This window comes from Pinus tabuliformis, chromosome 9, assembly GCF_031772625.1.
Source record: "Pinus tabuliformis cultivar Carrire ecotype Pingquan chromosome 9, CPIR1, whole genome shotgun sequence".
NCBI classification, from domain to species: domain Eukaryota; kingdom Viridiplantae; phylum Streptophyta; class Pinopsida; order Pinales; family Pinaceae; genus Pinus; species Pinus tabuliformis.
The window spans coordinates 1329417714-1329444242 of record NC_142307.1 but is presented as its reverse complement, the minus strand read 5'-3'; the positions used below and the strand labels follow the sequence as shown (position 1 = coordinate 1329444242).

The window sequence follows — 26529 nt, the reverse complement described above, 5'->3', positions numbered from 1 at the left end:
CCCTTGGCCCTAGCACACCACTCACTGAGATGCCTCTCTCAATCTTGTGTTGTTGTTGTGTGCCTTCTCCTCTCCTCGAACTTTCTTTTATAATTTACATTGAGCTAAATCCCTAACCCTAACCCTAATCTCAGAGTGATTGACGGTAAAGATAAGATCTCACCTCACTTGAGATCAATTGCTAAACTTAAAACATACTCAAGTAAATTACTTTACTTTTCCTAAATATTTTCTTGGCTCAATAAGCCAATATTTTTATGTGTGTTTTCTCCTATGTTACACTTGGACTAAGTTACATCAACAACTTCCTCAACTTAGACCAAGTGTTCTAAAAAGAATGTGGGCAACTTCTACACACCTAGACACAAGAACGAGGTAAAAAAATCTGCCTAAGCTAGAAAATCAAGAAAATATAATCATTAAAGGTCACTACATCTTACTCCCACATCCTTCTTTACATAGAAAATCCCACGGGGATTTGAATTGACAATGAATGGGGGGTAATTATTAAGGTTGTCTTGCGAAAAGGTCACTCATTTAAATCCCCCCATGGGTTAACCAACAAGAAAAATGGTCACTAATATAGCAGTAAACTCTTGTTCTGTAATATAATCACTCCACGATTAAAAAGTACCATGAGAATTTCAGCAACCTCCAAGAGCACCTGCCCTTAATTTTGTGAAGAATGTCAAATCCTTAATAAGAAACACAACTAATTTAATGGCTCACACAAATCATAACTTTCAAATCAAGATGGCCAATAGAGTAAAACACAAATTTTGCATGTTTGGGATAAGTACTATAGAGCCCATGAGCCATCATGGTCAAAGCTTATTCATGTCTTTGACCATATGTAGCCAAGAAACTTAACAAAAAAATGTAGTGTTAAACACTTTTCTCATGACCAACTCGTAACCAACTCTGACCTCAAATTTGATTCATGTACATCCTACAGTAATACATACAAATGCACCTTTTCTAGACAACTTTTGTTGCATCCTATATTTTGCAGGAGACACGGATATGGATATTGTCACATGGCCATTATCAATGTTGCAAACAATGTGTCAACCAAAATATAGCCCAAGGTGTAGAAACAACTTATCAATAACATCGGGGAAAATATTAGAACATATCTGAAAATATCAGCAAAGTTAGCCAAAAAAACATTCGAAAAAAAAATAATCTTTTTAACTTTTTTAAACATCTAAAGCACAACAACAACACAAAATAAATACAATGTCACATAAGTATGAAAAGAACATTGATATATGAGATCTCTAGCAATACATCACACATCAATATTGAATCATTTTCTAAGTCTTGACTCCAAAGCCTCAAAATATGATCCAAAAATATAACAAATACATCTCATCATCATGAGTTATCTACAATGAAATCATATAAATAAAATAGCAATTCCCTCAACCCCTTTTACGAGAGAACGAAATGACTTTAGTAATGGATTTTTCTCTAGATGAAGGCAGCCATGGGACTTGCACTAGACTTTGAGGTCCTCTAGAAAGAAAAGGAAATTTAGACCCTGTCATCCTCTATTGATGTTACTACTAAGTCCAACTTGTCATGTCTAAGTCCATGAAGGTAGTGACTCACTCCTAGTGTCAATATCCACCTCTTGTAAGGTTGTCTACTCTAGAACATCCTCCTCCTCTACCACACTCTCCGTTGCCATCTCCTCTTGTAACCAATCAAGGGCCAAGCCCATAACATGCTTCTCAGTTTCAACCTCCCATACACTAGTGGTGTCAAATCCATCCAACAAAATGGCCTCTACATCAACTATTTTCTAAAGTTATCTCACTTATAATTGGAGATTGTGGTAGGCATATTATTAAGGTGTTGGGATTCCAACCTATACGAGGGCCATAAATTATTACATAATTTATAGGGTGTTGAGGCATAAAATTATAAATTATAATGAATTCAAAATTCAATTTGAAAACTTTTAACCTATTTCGCTTCTTGATGTGTATTTTTTTCAAATACACACCAATTGTCCTTGCATCCATGAAGAGCTACATGTTTGGCTAACTACCACAATGGCAAGTTTTTGTAAATTGATCACTCACTCATGAGCCGTAACTAGTCCACCAAGCATCTACAACAAATATGAGAAACATAAAAAGAGATATTGAAATTTGAAATAAAGAAAGAAGAGACATTGAAATTTGAAATAAAATGAAGCTTACCTAGGATTTTGGTCTTCTTATCCTAAACAAACATATCAAAGTCCATTTGAGCATCCATCCTATATTTTTGTTTCTTTAAAAATCACCACACATTCTCGTGGGTTTGGCACCATCCTTTGAACACATAAGAAATCCATCCATAACCAAGAGTAAGGGAATTGGATAGATCCTTGTAGCATGAATTAGGGCAAGGAAGTGGATTGTTCCATCGCTCATTGATCACCCTCCATATCAATAATCACTTCTCATATCCCTTTGTCCTCGTAATGGGCACGGATGATTTCTTTGACCCCACCCATGGTTTTGTAAGTAGCCCACTATGAGCTTGTCTCTATCAACCATCTAAATATCCTTTACCAACGGCTCACTAATGGCACACGCCTCCTTCACACCCACCCAAAAACTCTCCTAGTATGACACTATCCTACTTATGACCTCCCCCTCCAAATTAGTGCTAAATGATAAAGCATGCCACTCATTTAAAAGGAGCATTCTCTTCCCTTCCCACATATGAGTCAAAAGAGACTAAGAAGATATGAGATGGGTGGCAAACCATGTGATTACAAGACAAACCAACTCCCCATTATTTGTAAGTTTTATGATGCTTCTAGCCAATTCAACCATATCTTTGATATACACAATTTTTCCCATATCCTCTAAAATCAAATCAATGCAATGTGCAGCATGAGGAGTTCAAAACAATGTCAGATACCTCAACATCAGCAACCTACCAACAACGACATAATCGGCAGCGTTATCCATTATGACTTGGATAACATTCTACAGACCTACCTCTTCAATGAACCCATCAAATAACTCACATAATAATGTCACATATTTAACATGTGCAAATGCATCAAAAAATTTGATAAGCATTGTCCCCCAAGGACAATTAACCAAAAAATTAAGGATCCTACCCTTCTGATCAGTGCAACCATATGACATCACGACGCATCAATGACTTCCCATGATTCCTCAAGCTCCTCCAATATGAGTGCAATCAACCTTTTCATTTTGAAGGATAGGCCCTCTCAACTCATCATAGGTAGGAGCCTTGGACCTCAAGCCAACAATAGCAACATCAAACATACACTGACAGAATGGGTTGTTCTTGGCAATGCTGAAAGGAATGGCGCTCCATAAAAACAGCTACCCACAAATTTGTCAATTTCTTGCTTCTCCTTTATTTTAACCATTGACTTGATAGAAAGTTGTGCGCCAACTATGGTTCTAGGAACGAACAAAAAAATGAGGTCATTGAGGGCATTGTGGAAGGTATGGCTGAGAAAACACAATCACTTCTTGGCCCCCTCAATTCTTGTAACTCCTCCCACTGCAAGTTCAATTCTCACAGCTTCCCTATCATCTCTCTTTTTACCCATATTTAAAAGTAATTTATTGGCAATTTGACGATTTATGCGGTTGTATTTGGGCAGATTACCACTTCATATCACAGAATTTGTGCAAAGTGGTATTTCAATCAGTTGATTTCCCTCACCATTTCCTTCTCACACAACTTGCAATTCATTTTCTGTTGATTATGCCCATCAACAAGATCACCTTATTCCTACGTAGGGTCCAAAGCTCTTGGAAATTTTCAATAGCAGTGCTTAAGCCTAGGGGGAAAAAAATGAAAATCAGCATTCAAGAATCAAAATACAAAAATGCTACATAAAAAGAAAAATTAAAAAAAGGACCTAAATTCTAAATAATTTATGGATCTCCCACAGTGCACTAAAAATCAACAAGAAAAGGGAAAACTAATCAGCATTGCAAAATCTATTAAAAATCTTTTTAAAAAATTGAGAAATTGCTGCACATACCTACAAATATAGAAACACCAGATGGGAATCAATCTCAACTTCACAATAAACTATTGATAGCAAATGAAAACACTCTCCTTCTGATCCTTGGCTTAAAGAAAAATAGCAGAGACCTCATCTGCTCTCAAGCCCCTTCGCCATGCTTAGAAAACAAGATGTAAGAGAACAAAAAAAAAAAAGGGTTATGAACTATTCTGGATGTGTTGATATTTTCCATTGGATTGTGAAAATATCATGTTGTTTAGAATATATTGAAATATTATCAGCCCTTGAAAATATCATGATGTTTTGAAGTGATATTATCGCCAGTGAGTGGACAATGCAATAAATCACATTGTTCGCAATATTATCATGAATTTTGCAACACTGGCCATTATTGACAAATAGTTCAGTTTCAATTTTCTACAATTAGTTTGACCATGACATGCAAAGAAGCTCAGATTTTTCACCTCCTCAACTAAGTCACCATAGAACACAAACTGAAATTGCTACCCAGTCCTTCTAAGTACATGGCAAATCCATATACTAGATCCTTGGACCTGAAGGCTTCACATAGGATCTATTTTTTGAATGCCTTCTAACGCTCCTCTGAAAGACTAGTTGAGAACAAATTTCACGATAGAACCCTATGAAAGACTAGTTGAGAACAAATCTCACAATAGAACCCTTTCATTAGAGGACCCACGCTAAAAGCTAAAATCTAAAATGAATCACATCTCCCACCAATTCTAAAACTTAACAATGCTCTTCTCTGCCTCCATACCTACTCCTCTATTGATGTCCATAGGCAAAATTAAGCTAGAAATATGTTTACAACTGATCACTGCAGCCTAATTCCCCCATTCAAGTTTTTAACTCTTATCATACATTACATTATGGCATCAAGCACAGCTCTTTAGATAGACGTAAGAAGATGTACAGACATTGTTTACATTCCCAGGTAAATAAATAAATAAAAACATTTCGCATAATTAATTGTAGATTATTAACAACTCCTTTCATGTATATCAATATATGCAGCCCAATAGGTTATCTCAACCAGTTGTCACCAATGATGCTGGGCATCTGGCTAGTTCCATAACAGCATGTACCAAATTCAAATCCCTATGGTGAGGTGCACCAGTCTACAATGATGGGTTTACTAGGAATTCCAGCTCCTACTTTCTTGTGTATCAATATATGCATCCCAATGGGTAATATCAACCGATTGTCATCAATGTTGCTGGGCATCTGGCTAGTTCCATACCAGCACATACAAAGATTGAATCCCCTCAAGTAAGTTGTGTTAGTCTACACCAATAGGTTTATTAGGGACACCATCCATAAATGTGTGAAGGCATCCCATGGATATCCCCATCATGTGTGTGCATATGTGTGTGGGCGTGCAGTGCAAGGTTTCATTTCACTGGAAGAGATGCTATTCAAAATTTCAATATATTGCAAAGAAGGGCATTTATGGAGTTATCCCCTTTCTCAAAATTGTGGTAAATTAATTTTCACGACTGTGGACATAAAGTGAATAAAGTTTGTGATACAAAACACAAACTTTAGCACAACAGTGTTGGATCTTGACTAAGACAAAACAGACTTATAGGACATTATATTTGACTAAGTAGGTAAAGCTGCTAGCTTAAGTCATCTGGAACACAAAACCCTTCTAATAAGAAACAGCTTCCTAGACATAAATACAAATGTGTTTCATAAGCTCGTTTGGGATAGCTCTAAATAAATTCCTTAAACAAAGGGAACAGCCGACATTGGTTTTCTTGATTGAGGAGAACAGCTGTATAAACACGTTCAGAAGACTTCCAGTACTTCAATTTCTTTCCAGGTACGAAATTATTAAATTTCTTTCCACGTACAAGAATTATTAAGAAACTTTTTTCATCAAGGTTCTGGTTTGCAGTCAATGATTCAAAAAATACCACTCTGTGTTCAAATTTCTTCATTAAGCTTGGTTAGAGCAAAGAGCAGCATACACCTGTAGCACAAGCTTAGATGACTGCCATCAGTTTTTAAAAAGAAATATTTGTTTAACATGAATTTGGAAAGTAGATTGCATTACATTAAATGTTAGATTGCATTACATTAAATGTTAGGCTGAATATAAAAATGACATTAACTTTGCTCGAGCTATATATATTATAAATAAACAAGACTGCTCAATTATGAAAATCATTTAATAGGTTCAGATTAGGACCTGAAAAATTTGGTGCATGCCTTTGATTTGCTTCCTAAACCTGTTGGTAACGACTCCATTTCTGTTACAGAAAATTAATTTCTTCATTTCAGGTCTTCTTTATCTGATTTTAGAGTGTTAATATTACAAAAAAATTATCACAACTCTTGGTCCAACTCAACCATTCTTCCTTGGACAATAACAGACAACCACATCCTAAATGTATCCTACATCGTCATGTTGACAACCAGCTCTTAAGCTAAGTGTTGAAATTACAGCACCTGCTGACATGCATAAATATACAGAAAATTCTGGTAACATTCATAAGTGTATCCACAAACTCTCACTAAGACACCAACACAATGTCATGGATCTAAAATGAAATGTTTCTATCCCAAAAGTCCTATGTAGCAAGGGTTTGTCAGTGCTGATGTGGGGCTGCCATTTCTGAAATCAGCCCATCTTGGGGTACAAGGGAGGTGCACATGTCTGTATAGAACACACACAATGGATTTTAAAAAACTAAAAGCATCTTAAAAACAGAAATAAAACTTAAAACATAAAAATCTGTGATATAAACTGTAAAACCAAACTTTATACCATTGAACAACAACACTGCAATTCATATGGATCTGAAAAACTTGGGGGAAAGGAACACAGTTGTGTGAAGTACAAATCTTGAGGAAGTTAGTAGGTGTACAGTTTATATTTCGGCACAAGACAAATCATGAGGGAAGTTAGTAGTTGTACAGCAATAATTCCCCATAAACATGTTGCTCTGTATGTGCACACTCTTATGGCTTGTGCCATACCCATTTTAGGCTTCAGAGCTCCAAAACAATAATCTGCCAGAACATCAGAGCTTGTTACACTACTCTCCCGCACAACCCACTCCTGGTCTTCACCAAACCCGACACCTTGACACCAGCACCAACATTCAATAGGATTGGTGCTAGCTCAGTTTACATGTCAACAAATGACTCGAAAAACCATCCCACCAATAGCTCAGGAGTCCACATCAAAAACACACCACATCTTACAGTCTTGGAAGAACCAACTAGTAGAGTAATCATAGCTGACCAAATCAAAACAAGAAATGCACTAGTCATCAATTCTAACTGAATCAATGCAAACCCAAGCCAATATTATTTCAAGGAATGACACAATGATCAACCTCGCTCACTGTGCACGAGGTTGACCACAAAAGACCACCTCCATTAATGACTTACTTGACCATTCATTCAATATCATATAAATGGTTATCATTTGTGCTTGTAAATGTTCTTGGCATGCAGAGGATTTGTTCTTTATGACTTAACCAGATCTAGCTCTACAGTGGTTTCCTTACTTTAGTGCACTCTGTGTTTTCAACTTTTCACTGAATTAATCTACCATTAGCAATGTTTAATTCCACCCCTGAATCCATCTGGCTTTCGCACAACATTGATTCATCCTTTCCTTGTGTTCATAGTACATACATTGCTTGAGTTTACCACAACATTAAACACTTTGTTGCACCAATTTTATCGTAACCAGCTTGGTCCTTTTCTTTAGCACTAGTCATCAATTCTAACTGAATCAATGCAAACCCAAGCCAATATTATTTCAAGGAATGACACAATGATCAACCTCGCTCACTGTGCACGAGGTTGACCACAAAAGACCACCTCCATTAATGACTTACTTGACCATTCATTCAATATCATATAAATGGTTATCATTTGTGCTTGTAAATGTTCTTGGCATGCAGAGGATTTGTTCTTTATGACTTAACCAGATCTAGCTCTACAGTGGTTTCCTTACTTTAGTGCACTCTGTGTTTTCAACTTTTCACTGAATTAATCTACCATTAGCAATGTTTAATTCCACCCCTGAATCCATCTGGCTTTCGCACAACATTGATTCATCCTTTCCTTGTGTTCATAGTACATACATTGCTTGAGTTTACCACAACATTAAACACTTTGTTGCACCAATTTTATCGTAACCAGCTTGGTCCTTTTCTTTAGCACAACCCCAAGTCATGTTCGTTGACTATTCTCCTTGAAAGTGAAGGTCAAACCACAGTTGCAGGGCCTTATCGCCAATCATTATTATGAGAGCTTAAACACAGCCTCAACAAAATCGAAGTGCAGTTAAATGCCTATCTAGACAAACTCTAAGTGCCAAAAGCACAAGGTCAATCTAATTCACCCAACAAACCTTCTAACACACAAGACAATCGGAAGGGGTAGGTCACTCCAACTCCAATGGCTTTGCACATCCCAATGCAAACATTGTGCAATCTTGATTGATGAAGCACTCAAGAAACAGAGGAAGGATATCTACAACCAATTTACAAACAAAATCCAAAGGCTTGTATCTTAGGCCACTCTCAAAACATCAAATCGCTCCATTTTATAATAGATGTCCCTTCAAACTGAAGACTGACCACCATATTCATTTGTTTGATGGGAAGATCAATGTTAAGGCACTTGACTAGTGGTTTAGATCATTACAAACATACTTTGAAGACAACAACTTCTGTGATGCAAAAAAAGATAAAACTTGCAATTATGAAGATGCCCTCAACTGTGAAAACTTCGTGGGAAGTACATAGCAAGAAATATCAAGAAGGAGATGAGGCCATCACTATGTGGGGCAGCTTTGTGAAGCCAGTGCACCAAAACTTCTACCCATTGAGATGATGTTAAGACAAGTATATGATGTGGCAACAAATAAGCCAGCTACATGATCAATCAATTGATGACTACACAAACAAGATCCACCGACTCATGGATCATTTGGATATCAAAGAGACACAAGCAAACCTTCTCAAGTACTAGAGTCAATCACATTGACGGCAAACTAGAGTCCTTGACGATGAAGACACTTGGAAATGCACACAAGATTCAGTAGAAGCATAAGCTAAGAATTACACAAACTCTACTAACAAGCGCCATGTCTAGCATGAAACACCAAAAATAAGCAATTGAGCAAGTAAACAACCACAATTAAGACAACATTGCACGATATAACAAAAAACCTATCAAACAAAAGATAGCCACACAAGTCATCGCCAAAAATGAAAGCAAAAAAGGATGTGCTAAATACAAGTCCACCTCACATGACAATACCAAGTTCCATGTGCAAAAATCACTTTTAGAGTAAGTTGTGGACCCCCACAAATAAGATCATGGGAAGCATATTGCAGCTTTCGAGGCAAAGTCCCTCAACATTGTCGTTTTCGCAATGCACGGAGATTTAATGCCCTATAACACAATTAGTTGAGGAAGAGAAAGAGTAATTATTCCATCACTGAATGTGGGTTAATCAACAATTTTTACATCTCATTAATGGAAAAAGGAGTCAAAAGAATGATGTCTTCTTATAGTTGATCAACGACCAAAATTAGTTACCCAACTCCACTTGTATCCCTACAGGCTACAACATCAAATGGCTCAAAGCAATTCTGTCACACACTAATGCACATTCAAATGCATCATTTATACATGGAACTATGAAGTCACATGCAACATGGCATCCGTTGCATAAAGCTTTGAGGAGTCTAGGACCTTGGTAATTAATGGTAATATTAAATTCTTAAAGTAACGATTACTTAAATTTTTAACATTAAAGATTACTTAAATTTTCAACATTATCATTAACTGTTTCAGGATTATTGAGAGTCGATCTAACCTCATTAGGCTTCTTATGGAGAAAGTAGAATTTCATATCCCATTCAAAATTCAGCAGACTTAACAGTGTTTATGATTTCAGGATTGGCATGATTATAGCATTTCCACTGGATTGTACAATGATGAATTTGCATGGGATGAATTATTATTGTTGAGATTTTATAATTATTATTTTCATATTTTATCATTCTAGGGACCCCAATGTTCCCCCGTCCACGTTAAATTCTCCTAAAATTTGGGGGTGCTCCCACACATCCCCCTTGTGTGTCTCCCCACTCTCGTGCTCACCCACCTTGGAAACTTGGTGGAAGATAGGAGAGAAGCCATGGCTCCACATTCAAAATGTAGAGATTCAAAGGCCCACACCATAAACTTAAGCAGCTACCATATAGCCCATACATCGCCACAAAGCAATGTAGCAACTATGCCTTCAAGCCTTGACCTACCATTTTACCTTAGGATGCCTCCAACATATAACATAAAGTTACTACAACCTTGTCGTCCTCCAATTCTTGAATCAAGCATTAGACAACCAGAGCCTTCAATTGAGGTCAATCTAGAGTTCAGCGCATTGACCCCTTCTTATCAAAATCATTAATAGAACAACCCACAACACACTCAAAAATTTCCTTCACACTTGAACAAGTTGGATAAAAGTTGTCTTATCTGAAGAATAGCACCACAAAGTAGTATCTTTTAACAAATTCTAACACAATTGAAACCAACACTTCTCATCCAAGCCCAATAAGGCCAAGTGATAGACAAGGGTGACACATATTATGTTCATATGCTCTCTTATGGTTCACAACAAACTTTTTTAGGCTTTAACGTGCAAAACTTCAAAGCTCATGAAAATAGCCTCCTACAAAACCAACCTTTATTCTTCATCATGCTCAACCTCTCAAGCACAGTTACATATTTTCCTGCATATCAGCCCCTGAATGACGATGTTCATTTAGGTTAAGTGTGAACCCAATAGAAAAATCAGCATATGACATGGAAAGTCACCTTATCAACAACTCAATAGGCCACATTAGTGACTGACCATATCTTAGAGGATTGGCACAACCAACTAAATTGACTAGCCAATCTTGGAAACGTGCTAAATATCAATTATAACCAAGTCAATGCCCACCCAAGATAACTTGATTCTGGGGAATGAGGTAGTCATCATCCTCATTCACTATGTACGAGGGTAATCATTAGTGATCACCTCTATTAATCGTTTGATTAGAGAATATTGCATAAATAGGTTTCATTTGACCACAAAGTGATCAAAGGGGGTGCTAAGTAAAACAATGTGGGATACAAAGTTGGAGCACAAATACCACTCCTATAAAAGCATGTTAAAAGCAAATTTAAACTATGTTAGATAAGATCTATAATCTAGGACCATAATTAAAAAAACTTAGGGGTAATGTAAAAACATGCTTAGAACCAAACAACAAAACCCTCAATAAGGGACGATAAGATGGTGTCTCACCTAAGGGGTGTTGGCCAACTACCCCAAATGCAATCCTTCCTAACATCTAAGGCTAAAGAGAAGAAGCTCTTGATATAGGACTGATCAGAGGATCTAGAAACATTAGAAAATCTAGTTTGAGATATGTCTCACTATCCAGATCGTGTAGCCCTGTGCCAAGATCTAGATAAAGTCTCCTATCTAATGATGTTGCCTAAGTTGTCCTAGGAGAAATAAGGGGACTTGTTGGTTGACCCAACAACTTCTCAAGGTTTCACAATTCTAACACGTGATGGTAGTGATGTTGTCTACCTACCTCTTGGTGCCTCGATTTGTCAAGAGCACAAGAAAGAAAGTCATAATCGACCAAAAGGTTTCAATCTAGGCGAGGGTGGTCATGACTATGATCCAAGGACAAAGGTCCCCTTCACGTAAAGGGCCAAGCATCTCTAGTTTAGGTACTAAAAGAAGGTAGAGAGAGGATATTGAGACTCCCTAAAAAGGTCGTGAAACCGACCTCTTATATCCTAACAGATGGGACACAGAAAGATGAAGTGATACTTGAGCTCATGAAGATGGCAAAATTGACAAATCTAGTTTCCCCATGTATAAGACGATTGGGTTGGACTCAAAGCTAATGAGAACCCACTAAAACTACCCAAGAAGGATCCTAAAAGCATGCATCCATTGCCTAAGCAAGTAAGAGGTCCGAACAATGAAGTTGTCCCTCAACTCCATGAAGTGCTCTACAAAGAAGGCCATCTTGGGGCTTATTAACCTGCGAAGTGGGCCAACACAAGTAACAAAAATATAGTTTCTAAAGATGTCTTCTCTAATAATCCTATCCAACTCTTGCTTGGTCGGTAAGAGTCAACCAAGGGCATTAAGAGAATATTTGAGAGGGAAGAAGCCGTCCATAAAGGAACCAAAGAATTGAAGTAAACAAGTGACCTCCACAAACCAACAAGAAGCCTAACTAGAAGTATTGCTATTGGCCATGACCCTCAAAAAGCAATGAGCAATAAAAGGGCTGCAATCTTTGTTGGCAAATGAGTTGGCATAGCCCGTAACTTGGAGCAAAGAGGATACTAGATGTAAATGGTTTCAATCCCGAAGGGGAGGGCCACAAACTCTAGAAAAATAATGGCATGGGGACTATCCTATTGCATCTAATAACAAGGGATGACCATGAGAACGTGATCTCTCTCTGTCACGGTACAATTTGACTCCAATAAACTCAACCCTCAAACATATGAACCGTAGAGAACTATGAGTCTGATAAGGTTGTCCAAAGGTCCATCCTAGACAAAATTCTTGAAAGTGGTTCTAAAAGCACTAATGCTCAAGGAGAGTGAGGGAGTGATAAACTTTGTTGATTTGAGACAAGAGGGCCTTGCTCAAACCAAACATAGGCCCAAAGAACTAAACACCCAAGTATGTGTAAACAATGGTGATATTGATCTCTACACCCCAGAAGCGAAAACGATATTCAAAGAGGACATTATTCGTCCCATTGAAGATCATGACCTACGATTTGCGAAGGTTGACAATCACCTTCCGAAGTTTGAAAAAACTAGATAAGTTATCAAGTTATCTCTATAACCCCAAACAAGAGGATCACCTTGTTGTCAAAAATGAGAATGGGGATTAGACCTAGAGAAGATGGCATCCATCCCTAGGTTGGACATGCTCTTGGAGACAAGACTCCAACTTAATGTAGGGGAAAGAGGACATCCCAACTTCACCTCAATGGCAATCTTGATGAAGTCTAATACTCAGTGAATTTGTAATGTCCCTTTCCAAATGATCACTGCTGGACACTGATTCAATAGCCTATTTGGTTCCCATAGGTTATGGGGGGAAAGAGGGGTTCAATTAATTCTTTGAATGTCACTCGGATGAAAAGAACAACATGTAGAAGTGGCAATAAATAATTAAATTTAAAATTGACTATGGACAAAAAATAAAGAAACTTTACAAAGTCACTTTATATTATTGAGTGGGAAAAAAGGTAAGAAAAAAGGGGGAAGATCCATGGTATAGACCAATGGTATTCTAATGATAAAAGTTATAAAAAGGAGAATTAGAGCACACTTTTGGGCATGCATTGGTTATTTGTCTAAATTGATTTGGTGAGCTTTTGAAGCTTTTCAGTAAAGGGTGAGAACCTTAGTGAATATTAGTTTCGGTGGTGAAACATATCCACCCTAGCTAATCAAAATTTGTTTTAGTGATGAAACATATCCATCCTAACTAGTCAAGGAGGAATCATCCAAATTCTTCACAGGTGCTCAATCAAAGAAGTTCATTTTCCATAAATCGGGGGAGCTAGAGGGAGCAATGATTCATCTAGTTGCAATAGCTCAAATTTTGAGGCTGAATTTAATGAAGCAAACCGAGTTCATCTTGGAGGACAAATTCCTAGCAGCAGCTGAATAAAGTGTGAAGGCCAAGTTCATCATTCTTGGGGACCGAATAAATGGTGGTGGCAAAGCTCTTCATCGTTGGGGGGCGAATTTATTGATTGTCAAAGTAGGTTCCAGGTTCTAGAATAATTATTTCATGTAATTTCCTGATCTAGTTAAATAAAAAATTAGGTGAGACAATTGGTGTTTATTTTGATGAATCTCATTGATTAAAATTATCAAGTGGTGGTATTATAATTTCATAGAGTAAGGCTTTTCATTATTTTCATGCCAAATTTTTGAAGTAAATAATTGCTTGCAATGTGTTTGTAAAAATGCTTTAAAAAATAGAGATTTTTTTGCAAGAGGGTATAATCTAGCAGGGGACATTATAGTGGTATCAAAGTGGCGCACCCTGCCAGCATGAGGGGTTTTTAATTTGAGAAGCACTTCCATTCAGTGGCAACGGGAATTAGTTCTCTCAGTGAAAAAAGATAGATGAACACAGTTATCATACAGGAGCACTTGTCAAAATTCTTGTGAAAATTTGAAGACTATAACAAGAACCTAACAGAAGTGCTAGATAAAGTTGGAGCATTGACATTCCAATTGTCAGTTGGTACCAACAGAAATAATTATAACAGTGCAGGAAATCATGAAGGCCTTCAAGCTGTGATGGGAAAAGGAGATGGTAGATATAAAGATGATAGAGCAGTTGAAGACCAAGAAATCAGCCTTACCAGCACAACTGTAGTTATGTCATGCAAAACATGTGGAGCGCATGCAATATCTACTTTTTGTCAAAATTCACCAGAAAACAATGTTCAAAATTCTGTGTCCAACAATGACACTACATTGACCAGCAAAATATTAGCCCATGTTGAAAATGCAGGTCAGACAGCTCTTGTTGTTCCAAGGGTTGAAGATGAGAACCGTGGTAAAGCTACCAAGGAAAACTTTTGAGAGGTTGCACCTGTTGAAGAGAAACAAAGTGCACATAGCTGTAGAAGCTGCCAAGCATTTTCAGTCAAAAATGATTAAACTTCGTTGTTAGTTGATGATTGTAGTCAGAAGCCTTTTATTTCATTGCCTGATACAGAAATTAACAGCACAGCGACATTAGTGAGAATATCAAATGCGAGAACAGAAGATTGGGAGAATGAAAGCAAATTTGATTATAAAGTGGTATCAGATTCCTACGGTGATTTGTATAGAGGCACTTGATGGGGCCAAGAATGCCCAAGAAGTGTTCAATATGAGGAAAGTTCGACATAAGTATCAGCTGAATCAGATCCAATTGTTGTACATATATTTCCTCAGTTGTGCCATTATCCTTGGACGGGAGCTCATGTAAGTTCTAAATCAATTTAATGATGAACTGATTTGATTCAGCAGAAAATGTTGTCATTTTTGTGAGATTGGCTCTGTTTTACTTCCGCTAATTACTGTTAAGAACCCGGTTGTGCAATTCATTCAGTAGATCTGTAATAAGCTAGGTTAATGGTTTGTTGCTAGGTTGCACGAAACGGGGAAACGGGTACGAGTTTCCGAAACGGGAAGTGATACGAAACGTGACCTCCCCAAATTTTGGAAACGGGGAAACGCGATATATATATATATATATATATATATATATTAGGACATTTAAGAAATATGTGCAATCATAAAGCATATATGATACATTTTAATTTATTACATTATGATACAATTGTCAATTGTCAATGCATAAACTATAAGTCTCTAAATTTACATCACATTTACTCATGAATGATCACATAATGAAAATAGAAATATCCAAAATCAGCCACGAGAAATTTCTAATTTCTTGTCTCGTGCTTGATTGGGAGTCTCCTCCTACATAGTCGAACGACCTTAGTGCTCTTGATTAAATACAAATTTCATACCCTAGTACCCTACATGCTCTTCATTATTGGGAGTCTCCCCTGCATGGAGGGCTTGGTTCTCTTGATTAAATACAAGTTCCACACCCTAGTACATGATAAAATCCAATGGAAACATTGCAATCCCCGCAATCCTGAAATCCTGAAAAACAGATAAGTCTGCAGAATTTTGAGTGAGATCTAAAATTCTACTTTCTCCATATGAAATCCAATGAGGGCGAAACCACTCTCAAACATCCTGAGTCATTTCATGGTAATATTAAAAATTTAAGTAAATCACTTTTACTTTAAGAATTTAACATTACCATGAACTGCATATCAACACTAGAGCAAAAGTTCACTTTCATAACTTTAGACAGGCATCTAGAAGCAACTAGAAGTCACTAGGATAACCTAAAAATAAATTAGAAAACAAATTAAAAAACACAAGTAAAACGCTGAAACGCGAGTCATACGGCCCTGAAACGCGTTTCAGGCCGTACTGGCCACGTTTCAGTTTTGTGAAACATGGCAGTATGGCCTGAAACGCGTTTCAGGGCCGTACCATATGCGTTTCCATACGGAAACGCCCCCTTGCCCTACGTTTCCTGCAACATAGGTTTGTTGGCTGCTAGGTCCGCAAGAAAATCAACACAAACAAAAAGTCTTTCATTAATTGTAACTTGAAAAAACTTAGAAAATCACACAAAGCTATGTTTTTCCATACATTCTCTCCCCCATATCATTGAGTTATATTCTGCTATTTATTACAATGGAAATATAACAAATTGCCTATATCTGGGCTCTAGATCCTAAAATGGTTGTAACTAAATCTTGTATGAGATATTAATCACTAAAAACAAGGAATCTGATTGCTGGGATCAGAATTCCACCTCCTTGATTACAAAATATATTATGGGAATATATGATGGTTTGAGATAATAATCATCTTCCTTGGCTGGTGAATTGTCTCTAAGTGGTTGTTAATATTGTTGCTCCAAAACTGTGTTTGGTTTCAGGATCCGTGACTCCTGCAGGATCCTTGCAGTGGTTACCGGATCTGTTCTACTACACGTACCCATGTTGATCATTCTTTGACTAAAGACTTCCAATTGTTTCCGTGGTACCTCAATAGGAAATTAAGCATGCTATGAACATCAAAAGCCTTGTCCATGTGGCATTGTTGACATGGACCTGTGGCTAATAGGAAAATAAGTGGAGGACTATAGGACCAATTCCTGTAATTATTGAATAAAGTCATTTTTTTACATTTTAACTTATCAAACTAATATAAGTAAGGAGGAATATTTTTTTACCTTTTATACATGATTTCTCGTTGAATAAGGAATATGTTGTCAAAAATGGGTGCTTCTAAGTTCAAAAAGGTGAAAAGGATGCCAAAAATTGTGACAAAATGGAGACTCAACAATGGTAACCTAATACAGGACCGCTAATATGTTCTAGAGGATATGAAGTTATTATCGCATTGAAGACAGATCATATTCTAGGAGGCTCTTCTAGAAAACCAGAGGACCCCATAACTAGTTACTTAAGTGACCCAACAAATGGGCACTAACTCTCGCACAATCTTCACTTCAGCAATTGTTAAAAATTTCTTCAAAACCTAAAGTTGTGAAATTTTGAAGGTTTGTATCGGATAGAGGGTAAAAATAAATATTGTTATTTCATGTTAAGGGTTGATGTTAGAGTGGTGATGCTCAACTAACATTAATGTTTAAAAACATTATAGGAACCATTAATGTGTGTCCCTTTATGTGTTAGTGATATGGGACCAAGTAATGATAAATGTTGATGTCAAAAATTAGGTGGTTAAACCACCTAACCACCTAGAGGTGTTATGTAAATTACATATGATGAAAAATGTGTTTGGATGAGAGATGTAACATTACACACTGTTAAATCTATCATATTCACTCTCCACCATTGTCATTCATCATGAAAACCCTAATTTCCTAATAGGTGACATTGAATCAAAATAGCTTTACCAAATTTACAAGTAAATCTACTTCAATGGGAAGAATTTCAAATGAAGATGTGAGTTCTTATCAATGATTTCGTAAAGTGGTGTTAACACATGACAATAATATGTTTTTTGGAGAAAGAGATCATAAAGAGAACAACATTTGTATTAGCTTTTTGGTTTCTCTGAAAGTGTTTACAACATGCTAGAGGTGCCCTCATGTAATGTGAGGTGTAGAGTGAAACCCTAGCCCCTTAGTTGTATCTTAAACCTTTTGGTTAATGACATTTGATGGTTTTTCTATAAGTGGTTACTTTACCTTGGACTCAGTGCCCAACATAACACACTCCTTGATGAGGTGGTTACCTTATGTGTCAATGTTATTGATATCTTCTACATGGCACACATGTTGAGGATGGTTGCTTGCATAAGTGTTGGTGATACCTTGGAGGGGGAGCATTGGGCACTAAGTGGTAGGGCACTTAACCCTAGGAGCATTGGAACCACTTGGCATACCTTACAAGGATGAGCACTTAACTCGAGGTTAATTGGGGTAAGGGCATATTGCTTAGGGGTATAGGCGAAACCAAGACACACATGCGAAGAGGAGGGTAGTTGCATTGGATGCTTACTTTGGAGAGCGAGAAGCCTCGTGACATTGGAGTCCATGCTTGGAAAGCACACCACTTGAGGTGTCTTGCCCTAACGTGTGTATATATTGAAGATAGAGCACTTCACTTGGAGACCTTATCTCAAGCATTAGATTAGGTTGCTTGAGTACTTCGTCCGCTTTACTATTGTTGACCTCCTCGACTAATCTATATAAAGGACGAAGAGACTCTTAGCTGTAACAATCATGTAGTAGCATGTGAGAGTTTGTTGGATCATTTGTATCTTAAAGACGACCTTGTCTTGAGTCTTTGTACTTGCCTTTTGGCAAGGAAAGAAGCTTTAAGGTTCGTGAGAGGCAAAACCTAGAGGAGACTTTTACGTTCTTGGGTTTGAGCGCTTGCATCAGAAGGGCCTCGGATTTGTGACAAGAAAACCATGGTGTCTTGTGGCATGGAGAACTTGTGTGAGGCAAGCATGGTGAAGTATCAAAGATGGACTTCTTGGTATTGATGCTAGCTTGTTGCAGAGACTTTGGTATGGCTATATAGCTTTGGTGGTATGCCTTGCTTGTAACATACCCCCCTTGCTAAGGGTAGAAGGAGGCAGTTACTATGCTAACCCGACCTCCAATGTAACGTTATGGAAATGGAGTCTAAATTTTTCGACCTTCTTCGACTTCTTCAAAACTCAAGATGGATAACATCGTTGCATTTGTCTCGTCGAGACCTTTCCGACAATATAAATTTGTCTCGATCCAATTCTCGGATCAAAAGATATGGCCATTAAAAACTAGCCTATCAAATAGTGCCATCATTTAACCTACCACATGGCGCCCATGTTGTCCCCACATGGTGTTGAAATGTGTAACTAGGTTGGGTCTTCATCATTGTCATTTTATAAAGCATGGGGGTTCATGCTCAAAATCAATTTGTTTTAGGTCAAAGCACCCATCGTGTGCTTCTAGGATTTGTCATAGAGTCAAAAAGTCAAAAGAGTCATAGTCACATGAATTAGACCCTATTAGGTATTTTATAACAAGTAAAAAGAATTATTTGAGTCAAATGTGTCAAAAATATCCCTCCAAGACCAAGTCGCCCTACAGAGAAGAAGCCAACCCTATTTAGGACTATTCGTACTCCAAGGAAACCTATATATAAGAAGCATTCAACCTCATTTAAAGATGACAATCCAAGGAAGTTCAATCACTAAAAGAAAGTAAAACGACAAGCAAAGCTCAAGGAAAATTTGAAGACAACAAGTAAACTTGAACTCTAAAGTTTTTTTGTCCATTTCTCTCACACATGCGAAGAAGAATCTAGGGTTTCTACAGCTACAAGGACGAAATTTTTGATCTCTCAAGGACCTAAAATCTGAAGCGAGGAAGCTTATTTGATGGTCTACTAATCTAGAACGAAGAAGCAAGCCAAGCAAAGAAGAAAAGGAGGCCAAAATTAGCATCTTTCTCCCACATGTGCGAAGTTGCAACAATTGCAGGAGGGCCGAAAAAGTGCACACCTGCAGTGAAGACCAAAAATTTGTTGCAGGGGTCGAAGTTGTGCAAATAAAGAAGATTTGACTTGGATTGACTTTGTGAAAGAGAAGCTCATCTAAACTCGAAATCTAATTTTTTTTTGTCCATTTATCTCACAAATGCAAAGAAGAATCTAGGGTTTCTGCAGCTACAAGGATGAAATTTTTGATCTCTCAAGGACCTAAAATTTGAAGCGAGGAAGCTTATTTGATGGTCTACTAATCGAGAACAAAGAAGCAAGCCAAGCAAAGAAGAAAGGAGGCCAAAATTAGCATCTTTCTCCCACATGTGCAAAGTTGCAGCAATTGCAAGAGGGCCGAAAAAGTGCAGACCTGCAATGAAGACCAAAAATTTGCTGCAGGGGTCAAAGTTGTGCAAGTAAAGAAGATTTCACTTGGGTTGGCTTTCTGAAAGAGAGCTCATATAAAAGAAGGTTGACTTGATCTTGGAGGGGTCTCAGTCTCGGTCTAAAAGGTCTTGGAATTCGTCATTTGAAGATTCTATAAGAGAAGAATTTATTGTGGGTTTTCCTCTCTAGGAGAGGTTTTGGCCCTGGCTTGCAGCCTACGTCTTGTGTCCATTTGCTCTATTGATTTTCATGTTTTTATAGTTATTTGATGATAAGAACACTACAATAAGCAAGAAAAGAAGAAGCTAATTATAAATACTACAAGTTGAAGTAATGAACATCACAAGCCGTTATCAAAGTAAAGAGAAATCACCCCTAATCTAGTTGCCCTAGGATTTCTCAACATGGTATCAAAGCTAAGGTGACGAGGAAAGGAAGCTTGAAGATCACTCAATTGAAAAAGTACACATAAGGGCTGAATAAAGGAGGAAGAGCATCAAGAAGATTTAGTCATCACATCACAAAGACCCTATCATCTTGAAGGGAGAACTCTTAAAAGAATACAAGAAGACCTCAAGGACATAACCTCCATCTCAAAGAAAGAAGGACTTTACACATTTGAAGCATCTTGGGAAGCCTCCCACATTCCACATCATCATCCAAAGGAAGCAAGAAGAAGCACTTCATCATCATCATCATCAAAGTGATCTCCCTCATATTGAAGAAAAGAGCAGACCTCCAACACTTTTGAAGGAAGAACATCTCTCCTAATCTTGAAGAAGAAGCATTGTCATTTTGAAGAAGAAAGATCATCCCTCCCTCATTCTAAATCTCACACTCTAGTGGAAGATATCATCTTCAAGGAGGCATCTTCATTTGTCAAGTAAGTACTTTATATTCATGTCTCAATCTACAAATCAAATGACTACTTTCTGCAAGGAGAACAATAAACTTGTTTGGACATCAAACTACCTTGCATGGAAGAAAAATATATATATGATTCTCACATAAAATTAAGTTTTTGATTATGTCAAGGGCTCATCACAAAACCTCCTCACGAACAATCTGAAGCATTATCAAACTATATGAAAGGGGAAATAAGGGCTCAAAGAATCCTCATCGAATCTATCAAAGATTCTCTCATTCCCTTTGTTGCAAAATTGAAGACATCAAAAGAAATCTATGACAAATTGGTAGAACTATACTTTGTAAGTACAGCTAGGGAAATAATACCCTTAAGAACCGAATTATACAAAATGAAAGTATCAAAGGAAGATCAAATTAAAGATCAACTACAAGAGCTAGGTGAAACAATGTCAAATCCATAAATGACCACTTGTGTACTCAATGCACTACCAAATGAATGGGGCAACTTTATATCAAGCATCTATGCAAAGAAGCTACACCATTTAGTGATCTATGGGCATTATGTAAGATTGAAGAAACCAAATTAAAAGCAAAGAATGGCATTGAATCCAATGAGCAATCTCAAGCATTTGCAGCTATGTCAAGGAAGAAAGGAAAGTTTGGAAAGTTTGAGCCATGAAAGAGATTTCAAAAGAAAGTTGACATGTCTAAAATTCAATGTTATGAATGTAATGAATATGGGCACTACAAGAGGAATTGTCCTAAACTCAAGAAGGGCAACAAGAAAAGGAAAGAAAGAAGTGAAGCCCATGTGACCGAAGAAGTAGAAGAACCGGAAGAGAAGAAAACAAAGAAGGAAGAAGTGAAAGACCTCTACTATTAAAGGTCTCTCATACATCAAGTTCATTTTCAAGACAATAGTCATAATAGGAAGCATTATAGTTATGGTAGGATGCATTGTAGTAGTATTGAGACGGCATCACATTAGAAGCATAAAAGGATAAGAAAAGTAGCAGTTTGCATGGTTGAAGCATGTCATCTAGCAAGATTGGAAGACAAGAACTCATCACACCTCATCATCATCAAAACGAAGCATTTGCAGAAAAGGATCATCAAGATTCTCCATTAGAATCTTTGTTGGAAAGGTTCACCTCTACTTAAAGAAGCAAGTGATACATAGATAGTCTACATTCCACCTAGTATGGGATCCACAATTTGGAAGGATGAAGGTATGATGAAAGAAATGTGCAGCATGATAGATTTAGTTGAGGTATTTTCCATCTTCAAGCAAGGGAAAGAATGTTGCTGAAGGAATTCTCGATGACCGCATGAAGAAATAGGTATGCACATATTTAGTAATTTTTAATAGATAAAATAACTCATGTTATCACTTAGTTGCAGATAGAATGGTTAGAATACTCTATCTCATTAGCATGATTGAAGAAGGAACTCTTCCGTATGAATGACACATGAAGGCATAAAAGCAATATGCCATGAACTCTTCTACATTATGACATGATAGAATCAACATCATATGACCTCATGAAGAATATGAGGTGGTGAGCAACAATTGTTCCTATGCAAGAGGAACTATGTATAGAGATCTCAAGGAAGCAGCATGTGAAGAAGTTGAAAGGAGTTGGTGAAAATGTATCTACAACTACTTAGATAAGATGATTAATCAACATCTGATAACAATTAGAAGGATTAGCTATGACATCTCCATGAAGAAGCTATGAAGACTCTGATAAGTATAGTAGGAGAACCTTGGTAATAAATGTCTTGGAGATGGATTCGTATAGTATACAAAAAGATGTTGATGTTGCAGAAGGCAGATGTTATGACGAAGGGTCATCATGAAGAGGTAATTCTATTTTTAAATTCACTTTTGATTTTTGAAAACAAGTATCTGGTTGGATTGGAACAAGGGCTACCGACAGAAAATTGTAGAAATTCACCTACAACTATTACACATAAAATTGGATGGATGATTCTAAAAGGAACATGACTTGGAAAAGCTAGAAGTATGAAGGATAGTCATATGATGACAAAGAAGGACACTATCTAATGATAAGAAGAATGACATGACTAGCAATAATTGGTTCACAGTTGTGTTTCCTTGAAGGAAAGTGATGAGAAAGATTGTCGAAGCCCTACGAAGAAGTTATGGAAGAAGATTGTGCCATGATGTAGAAGTTGAAGTTTACTTGAGACATGATGATGTAGAAAGAGCAGCCCTACAAGCAGCTGATAGTACCATGATCTCAACAAAAGAATAGATAGTTGTTGTTGGAAACAAATCTTTAGATAAGAGGGAGCTTGGGTATATTCCTTTCATGTAAAGGAATGAGTAGATCCTCCCTAGTTAAGAGGGAGAGATAGACACATCATGAAGAATGAATGGAGGATTGGGTAAGCAACTGAGATCGATACCGATACTCTTTGAGGAATAGGTAGGGCATCCAATAGGAAGGAGTAGTCGAAGAGGAGATTCCTTGAGGATGTGTAAATCCAAGGAGAGAATGGTCCTAAAAGGACATACCTTGTGAACATTTGGATGGGGTATGTGCCTTGAGAGACAATGATGAAGGTGTCTATAAATCAGTGTCTCCCCAGCATTGTGCTTTGATCTAGTGGAGAGATAGAGTTGTTAGTCAAGGCCTTGCTATATGACAATGTTGGTTGATATGATGAGATGCACTAACATAAGCTGAGAATATAGCTTATGAGATGGCTTACCAATCCAACTCTTCTTATAAGAATTCTTCAGTATGAGAATGTCGATGTACCATCTATATGAATACCTCCCTAGTTAAGCGGGAGTGTTGGAATGTCTAACTAGTTTCAATGTTCATAATATTTTATGTACTATTGATTCTATGTATTTGATGTAAAAGAGAAGAAAATTATTATTGTCATTTTATAAAGCATGGGGTTTCATGCTCAAAATCAATTTGTTTAAGGTCAAAGCACCCATTGTGTGCTTCTAGGATTTGTCATAGAGTCAAAAGAGTCATAGTCACATGTATTAGACCCTATTGGGTATTTTGTAACAAGTAAAAAGAATTATTTTTGAGTCAAATGTGTCAAAAATATCCCTCCAAGACCAAGTTAGCTTGTAGAGAAGAAGTCGGCCCTATTTAGGGCTATTCGTACTCCAAGGAAGCCTATATATAAGAAGCATTCGACCTCATTTTAAGATGACAATCCAAGGAAGTTTGATCAATAAAAGAAAGAAGTAAAAGGGCAAGCAAAGGTCAAGGAAAACTAGAAGACAACAAGTAAAGTCAAAATCTGAAGTTTTTTTGTTCATTTCTCTTGCACGTGCGAAGATGAAGCTAGGGTTTCTGCAGCTACAAGGACGAAATTTCTGATCTCCCAAGGACCTAAAATTTGAATTAAGGAAGCTTATTTGATGGTCTACTATCTAGAAGGAAGAAGCAAGCCGAGCGAAGAAGAAAGGAAGCCAAAATTAGCATCTTTCTCCCACACGTGCAAAGTTGCAAAGTTGCAGGAGGGCTGAAAATGTGTAGACTTGCAGTGAAGACCGAAAATTTGTTGCAGGGGTCGAATTTGCGCAAATAAGAAGATTTGACTTGTGTTGACTTTGTGAAAGAGAAGCTCATCTAAAAGAAGGTTGACTTGGTATTGGCCGGGTCTTAGTCTTAAGTCTAAAAGGCCTTGAAAATCATCATTTGAAGATTCTATAAGAAGAGAAGAAGCTAATTATAAATACTACAAGTTGAATTAAAGAACATGACAAGCAGTTATCAAAGTAAAGAGAAATCGCTCCTAATCTAGTTGTCCTAGATTTGATATAATATGTGTGTGTGTTTGTGAAAGAAATTGCCCCTAATCTAGCTGCCCTAGATTTGATTGTGCGTGTGTGTGTGTGGACCCTCTATGGCCTCGTCACCCCGAGAAATGTGTGTGTGTGTGTGCAGATGTGGACCCTATATGGCCTCGTCACCCTGAGAAATAATATCTCAGCATGTTTCAATATTGTTCCCCGCTAAAACTACTAGGAATGACCTTTCTGGCTACATGGTAACGCACAATCCACATTGAAGCTTAGCTTCTCCCTTGAGCAGCAAATGAACATTTTCATGCCACTCGTCCCCACTAAACGAGCCACACACACCAAGTCACCCTAGGAAATAGATCCCAATGGGTTCTACCATGCCCTCCATCCAAATCTCCAAGGTCTTGTCGAGTGCCTTGTAGATATGGGTCCCACCGCAGAAGTTGTTTATATTATTTAACTTGAGGTCTTCCCTTCGTCATTTTGCGTTGGGCAGTCAACCAACCCCACTGTGCCAGGTCGCCCAGGGAATAAAATTTAGTGACTTTCCCTTGGGACTCCCCTCGAGACTTCTAGGGACAAAGTGTTGGGGTCATCTGACGGCCATAAACGCCCATCCATCAACGGCAAGGGTCTCTCCTTGGTTAAGTGCTTGATCATCGTGTTCTTATGCGTCAAACTTAAGAATTCCAGCCCCACACCTTGAAGCTATTAATTCACACATAAGGGCCTTTCACCCAGGCCTCCGATGCATAGCTTATAGATGTACAAGGGCATATGCAGGTCTTTTTGGGATATCCCTTCAAAGCTTTATCAAGACTCGACCATGGCTTTTAATCCATTGTACAAGTGTTTATATATATATACACACACAATTGTTAATCTTCCTAAGCTTATAATTTATAAACGAAGGCCTACTGGCCTCATTCAATTAATTAACAGAGGTTGTCCACCTCTTCATACATAGGTCATTTAGACCAATTTGCAGACTCAGGATAGATATGGGTATAAAATATTTCCGAAGGAAAACATTCAGGAGCACTTCCACACGGGAACATGAGCAAGTTATAACACAGTGACCAAATATACCAACGGGTCAGTTCAAGTAATTATTCATAAACAAAAATTTCTATCTCTTCATGCTTAGGTAGTCTGGTTCATTTCAAGCTCAAAATATATAAAGGAAATGAACCATTCCTTAAAATATTTACACAAGATAATGAAATTCCTTACTCATGCAAGAAGCAACACACCTCAACATTTTCATGGCATTATTTCAGCACAATAAATAGAGACATGATAAGCAAATGCACAAAGGCATAAGAGAATACTTATCTTATAAGCGATCTGGCAATTGAGAGTGGGACTCTAACTCTCCACCTAACCTTAGACAAGCTACAACCACACTTACTTGTAGTTGTCACCGCCATGCCATATTCCAATGCTTGAAGTGGTGTGCTTTTGAGAGGAAACTTAACCAATATTGACAGCGGAAACAGGATGTCACAAGCTCACTCTAACTTCATCCACCAGCTACACAAGCTTCCACTCAGTCTTTCCAGACATTTAGACATGATTAACATCCATACCAAGATACCACAGTACAGAGAGTCTCAATTCACTTTTAGGAGAAGAGAGTCCACATCAAGGGAAGGTTCATCAGTGGATAAGCTATTGTTGGGTAAAGATATCACCTCTACAGGTACTTCATCAGTGAGTCGAGCACCAGAGCTTCAACCCAAAAGCAACTC

General features: G+C 37.5%; 1 protein-coding gene across 1 annotated transcript in view; it reads right to left on the bottom strand.

The window, feature by feature from the left end:
- LOC149153424 (zinc finger CCCH domain-containing protein 14-like) overlaps positions 1-26529 on the bottom strand; it is a 73356-nt gene that overhangs the window by 30168 nt on the left and 16659 nt on the right. Inside the window, exon 2 of the mRNA XM_089438135.1 lies at positions 6234-6294. Within this exon, the coding sequence (XP_089294261.1) occupies positions 6234-6294 (61 nt within the window). The remainder of the gene's footprint in view (positions 1-6233; positions 6295-26529) is intronic.